The 6,000-nt window shown below is 32.3% G+C and overlaps 1 protein-coding gene across 7 annotated transcripts; it reads right to left on the reverse strand.

Annotated features, from left to right (window-relative positions):
* Positions 1 to 1,419: 1,419 nt before the first annotated feature.
* Positions 1,420 to 5,797, reverse strand: LOC100783941 (nudix hydrolase 10). Of its 7 annotated transcripts, none has more exons than XM_006586078.3 (9): positions 5,648 to 5,796; positions 4,815 to 5,011; positions 4,153 to 4,218; positions 3,563 to 3,700; positions 3,354 to 3,431; positions 3,213 to 3,263; positions 3,070 to 3,104; positions 2,557 to 2,665; positions 1,420 to 1,777 (listed from the first exon to the last, which is right to left on the reverse strand). In XM_006586078.3, the coding sequence occupies exons 2-9, from the start codon at positions 5,001 to 5,003 to the stop codon at positions 1,583 to 1,585; spliced, it is 861 nt and encodes a 286-aa protein (XP_006586141.1). In that variant the 5' UTR covers positions 5,004 to 5,011; positions 5,648 to 5,796; the 3' UTR covers positions 1,420 to 1,582. The 7 variants fall into 7 exon arrangements, with proteins under 7 accessions (XP_006586141.1, XP_040873604.1, XP_040873603.1 ...); XM_041017670.1 differs by having other exon boundaries at positions 1,420 to 1,845; XM_041017669.1 differs by having other exon boundaries at positions 5,571 to 5,675.
* Positions 5,798 to 6,000: the final 203 nt, after the last annotated feature.

The following is a 6,000-nucleotide window of genomic DNA, read 5'->3' on the forward strand; positions in this document are numbered from 1 at the left end:
CCTTGAGGATATAGTAATCACTCAACTTATGCTCAAATTTCTTACAGAAATTGCAATTCCCCTTGAAGAACTTTTTGTTAGGCTATGCACGCTGAACTGCATTCCCGACCTTGTCGTTATTGAATTCTTTTATGTTATCTTTCTTCACATTTTTAGTACCAGATAAGGCTAGAAATGAGTCCAATTGAAGGCCAAGAATGATTCAACATGAAACTTGAGTAGACTTGAGGATATAGTACTCACTCATCTTATGCTCAAACTTTGTTGAACTTGACTTGACTCAATAAAAAATGATTTGATATGAAGATTGAGTCGAATTCAATATGAATTTTTTTTCATCTTGGACTCAAATTAATTCAAGTTTGCAAACAACTTCAATTAGATCATTAGCTCAACTTAATTGATTACACTATATATTATTATTTATTTATTTAATACAAAAGCAAAATTATGAAAGTAATTAGAAAAGTTATTTAATTTTAATTATATGATTGTGGTGTGTTGAGAAAATTATTAATTAAATGAGTCCAACTATGTATAGTTCTATTGGTTCACAAACCAAATTTAATGAGTTAATTCGTAATTGAATCTCGAACTAATTTCAAGTTTTTTGGTTCATTGCTAGCCAGTATTTCAAAAATAAGAGCAAAATCTTAAACAAGTTTTTGGTGATCCAATTGACCCCGCCTTTTAGATCCAACCATTTTGCTAGATAGTTTTTTTTAATAAATTTTAATCAATATGATAGTATGTTGAGATAAGAGTGTATTACTAACACTCCTTCAGGGTAAAAAAAAATTAATAACATGATATATAGTCAATTAGTCATAACAACCGCACAACAATAATTATAAAAAAATAATTATAAAAAATTGGTAGGTGTGCATAAAAGAAAATGAAATCCATGTTTGCTGCCCAAATTGAATCACAAACACCAAAATAAATATTTTTTTTTCTCTACTTGATGATTAGGTTTTCTCCTACAATAATGTGTCACACAAAATTACCTAATAAGACGATAATTTTATAACTATTAGAAGAAAGCATAACCTCTTACTTAAGAAACAAATGAAGACCTTAGTAATAATAGACAAATACTCACATCATAAGATCAAACAACTAATATCTATCAATTAAAATATTCTAAATCTAATTTTCATAATTAATATTAATAATCTAAAATTTTATTAAATCAATAATTAGACAATGATGATACACAAAACTCCAACAGGTTTTACAAGAAGATTTAAATATGTTTTTTTTCTTGTCAAATTTGTGTCACTTTTGTTTTTTATTCCCAAATTTAAATTTGTCTGTTTAATCTCTTAATTTTTTTTAAATATTCTTTTTAATCCTCCTTGATTGAATTTTTGTGGTTTGAATGCACCATTTGTAACAATTTTTTACCGCAAGAGGAAGTAAAAAGAACATCTTTCATAATTTTAGGACTAAAAAAAATAAATTTGAAGGACAAAAACAGAAGTAACCTAAATTTAAGGAGAAAAAGCTTAATTAAATCCTTACAAGAAAGAAATATCAAACTAAACTTTTATGGATGACGACCAAGGTTGATTTGTAAAACTTAAGAAGACTTGTCCAGGCAATGACTATTCAAATATAGATAATTCAACTCCTCCACGAAATATGATGAGATGGGTCGCGGAGAGAATCCATTATAGACTTTTTCAACCTTTGCCAAGCATAATTCAATCATGTACTTGAAGGGTTCATGCATCTGATTAAAAGGTTGATCAGCAAATTCCTCGAATGGCATCCACTTTGTGAGAAAATGCAAAGCACAACAAAAAAGATTTTAGTCGAGAGAATTAAATGCATCACCAACACCTGCAAAATGTGGTCATAATAGCACTAGAGGTAAACATGCAAATGCAATAACAATGAATTATATGGCAATGGTGTGCAAAGTCAGCAATAAGTGATACGCAGAATTTTAATACCATCATCCTATCAACTATCTTTTGAAGAACTTGGAACCAAAAATATCCTCTATCATATATGTGCTTAGATTCCAGTACTATAATACTACAATTAGTTCCACAGTCATTCTTCAACAACTTGAAGGACCATCATTGGAACCGTTTTATTATGATTTGAACAAATTCCAATTATCAGTTCCAATACTATCATAAATGTTTGAACTTTTATTATGTGGATAGTGGTCATATAATGTCACTCAATAAGCATAACTGTGCATTTGTTTGTGAAAAAAATTATTAATCATTCTAATAAGGTAACGTGATTTGTTCATAAGTCTTTTTTTTTTTTTATGGAAAGCAAATTTTTTGTGTTTTCAGTTATTCATATTTCATAGTGCTTGGCACAATTTGACTTTGTTGACGAATGGTGAGCTAGAGTATTGACATGATAAGACTGATTTGCATGGTTAAGTTGAGGAGGGAAGAAGAACATCCATTAATTCGATGTCACCTTTTTATGTTCTGCATCTATCATGTTAGAGTATCATTTGTGAGGTATTTACATTAAAGAAAAAGAAAAAAAAGACATGATATGACACTGACAGTCAAACAAAAATACCTGAGCTGCCTCAATTTCCAGTTCTTGCTTTTTGATGTCAAAAGAAAGAGGGCGAAGCATGCAAATAAAAGATAGACCCGATTTTCCAAAGAATGAATTGTGTGTGTGTCTGAAAATCAGAAACAAGAGAATGTCAAAAGAAATTAATTATATAGTAAAGAAAGAAGAAAAAAGACAGGTCAAATGTTGGAAAATTTCAATTTCTCTTATGAACTCTAGTTTATTAGGATGCCAAATTAATTATTAGAAGAGAAAAACAAAGCAAGTGTCTTCAGTGTTTTCCATGAGCTTACACGTAATTTAACTCAGTAAATTCTATTTGGCCTTGTGGTTGAAATTTTCTTTCTAAATCCATGGATCTATATAAATATGAAATTTCTCCTCAAAAGCATCAGCATGACTTCTTTTTTTCATTTGTATACTGAACCTTGGAGCCTTTCCCTTTATATAATATAAGCTCAAACTAAAGGGTATCTCTCATGTTTTATGTGTCACAAATTAGAAAATTCTTACCTGAATGCTAGTAATTCCACAAATTCTGTATCAATCTGAACAAAAATAAAGCAGACCAAAATAGAAGTCATCACCATAATACAATAATTCTGAGATTCTATGACATGGGAATGCAACATGTACTCTTGACACTTTATACTTACTCCTGTCTCTTCTTTTACTTCTCTAATAGCTGCCTCAAAAATCTCCTCACCCTGCAGGTACAAAACCAAGTTTCATGTTGCCAATCAAATTGTAATTTTTTTAGAAGAATAGATGGAACTTGTCTTTGAAAGTGTGCATACTGCATCAACAACTCCAGTAGGTATCTTCCAAACACCAATCCCATGAAATCCTCCTTTTTTTTCCAGAACCACAAGCACCTACAAACAAGCCCACCATACCCCAAAACAAAGGGAACAAATAAGAAAAAAGTAAGAGAATGACAAAAAGGTTGAATATTTGTAACAAAACATGTGGATCTGCATAACCAATCTTTGATCTCATTTTAGACCTCTTTATTATCGTTCAAGACAATAGCTCCAACTGCTACACAATGAGAAGCATTTGGAGGTATTGTGCAGTCAGTTTTGGGAATCCAGTAAACTAGCATTAGATAGTTTGGCTCTGCATGGTGGTACCAAAAACCCTCCTGCCAGACACATAACACAAAGAACATTTATGACCAAATTATATTATCAGTCACAAATATCAAGATTCCATCAATTTCCTCAAACTCAGTTATTAACATGACACGAGAACATATAAAATAGAAATATAGACTGATGTGATCTTGCCCCTTACATGCTAGTAGCTACCCCACATGGTCAAATTTGACACAAGAATATGCTTTGAATAAGAAATGGTTAAAATCAGGCTAACATGTGGCGTCTATCAGACACTAGACATTACCATTGCATTTCAAAATTAGAGAATAGAGAATACAAGATCATGGTTATAATATGGTTAATATGAGTTTGTCATTTTTTTCATTATTATCATAAGTTTTTCTTAGTATTGGATCTGATACACAGTATGCATGATGGGGAACCATGCATAAAAAAATTACAAAAAGAACTCCCAAAGAAAATATGGCAAAATTACCTTAACTGCAGTTTCAACAAGATTAACAAGCTCAATAGGAAACTTGATCCAAACACCATCTTTTCCCTGAAATGCATACTAAAGTTAATAAAGGCTAACTAGAGGTCAGAGGTTTTCATTTTATGACTGAATGAATTTTAGGCAAGAACAGTATAATATAGTTATGCGGGCAAAAAATGCTGACATTTATATTACAGATAAAGGATTATACACACACAAACATACAGATAAAGGTTTGAAATGTTGAGTAAGGTCACAAAATTCATAATGTGCTTGTAGCATTAATGAGGACTTTGAAAAGTATGATTTTTTTTCTGGGATAAAAACATTCATCTTGAGTTGAAGCGTGTATGCAGCACATTTATCAGTTGACTTCATATTTGTATTATTTAATGGTTGGTTTTAAGGTGTGTGGTCAACAGAATCCATAGAGAATCCCTACTTAGAAGAACTATATTAGCTTCAACTTTTGACTCATAAAGAGGTACTCTCAAGTCAAACAAATGATATCAAACTACCATGTGAACTACTTGTTGTACCTAAATAAAGAAAGTGGCCAACGATTAGAAGTGGAAATAGGCATTGACAAATTGGCTAAACTTTTTCAGATGAGAACTAAATGCAACAAAGTACCATTTTAGGCTCTGGATCAGAATATTCACCTGTTGCTTCCAATGTAAAAGTGAAGATCTAAGCAAAGTAGCAAAAACTTCGGAGTGCAAAGGCTCCTTTAAGTCCACAATGACTCCTCCATGTGCATCATTGGTGGCAGGGAGAATTTTAACACACTCAAATCCATTTTCACACAGTCGATCCCCTAACAGTGGCGCTGGACTAGCTGAGACTGGCATGGGTTCGACTGCATCATAAATAAAAAATGATAAAGTCCAAAGAAGTTAAACTAACATGAAAAAAATTTGAGAAGTTTATCATGTCACATCTAGTTCACTTTTGAAGTTCTTTCTCTAATTGCATAAATTGTCTCATTCTAGAAACAGTCCAAAACTGTATGAATCAGAAACCTGCACTTTGTATTGGATTCACAAACTTGTACAACTGACAGGTGACTCCACCTAAAGCTTAATAGGAAAACTTTTGGCGAGAGCCTTCCCATTGAGTGGAAAGATTGTGAAATCCAAGAACTTTTTATCCAAACCTGGATTTTTGTTTTGGTACTTCTAGATAACAGAGTAACTAACTATTTTAAATTTTACAATTGGTTTCAAGGCAGTTCAACTGCTAATTCGCAAAATCCATCACAGAATATTAGTTCACTCCAAAAGTTCTCATCGAAATAGAATAAAGGAAAAACATATATGGCAAATTCTAAAAAACACTTTTCAGTCTCAAGTCTCAACTAAAGGCATATGCAGTCTGAGAGACAAGACAATACAGCACAAAAGCCAAGATGGCCATACACAAGCAAGTTCCACAGGTAACTAGAAACAGCTAGCACAACAGTGTGACAAAGAAGAACCACACCAAAGAGCATTACCTAGAGACAACAAACTTAAAAAGAGATGAGGATTAACTCAAACTGAAAACTTGAGAATTTAAAGGCTAAAGTTTGGAAATGAGTAAAAGGGGACCACAGGGAATATACACAAAGGGAGAGCACTAGCTAGTGGAACTTGGAGAGTTACAAGTGATTAGGTTGCAATTTATAACAGGCACACTACTCTTTGAGTTTAATGAGTGCGTGGTGACGTGATTCCACTGCATCCTTTTTTGTGAACTAAAGCCTGCCATGCCATGCCTTCAATTCATTAGAAGCCGCCCATATGATAAACTTGGTCATTGGTCAACAACATCTCCTTGAAGCAGTATGAACAAGTTTACCCTCTTCTT

This window comes from Glycine max, chromosome 8, assembly GCF_000004515.6.
Source record: "Glycine max cultivar Williams 82 chromosome 8, Glycine_max_v4.0, whole genome shotgun sequence".
In the NCBI taxonomy this organism is placed as follows: domain Eukaryota; kingdom Viridiplantae; phylum Streptophyta; class Magnoliopsida; order Fabales; family Fabaceae; genus Glycine; species Glycine max.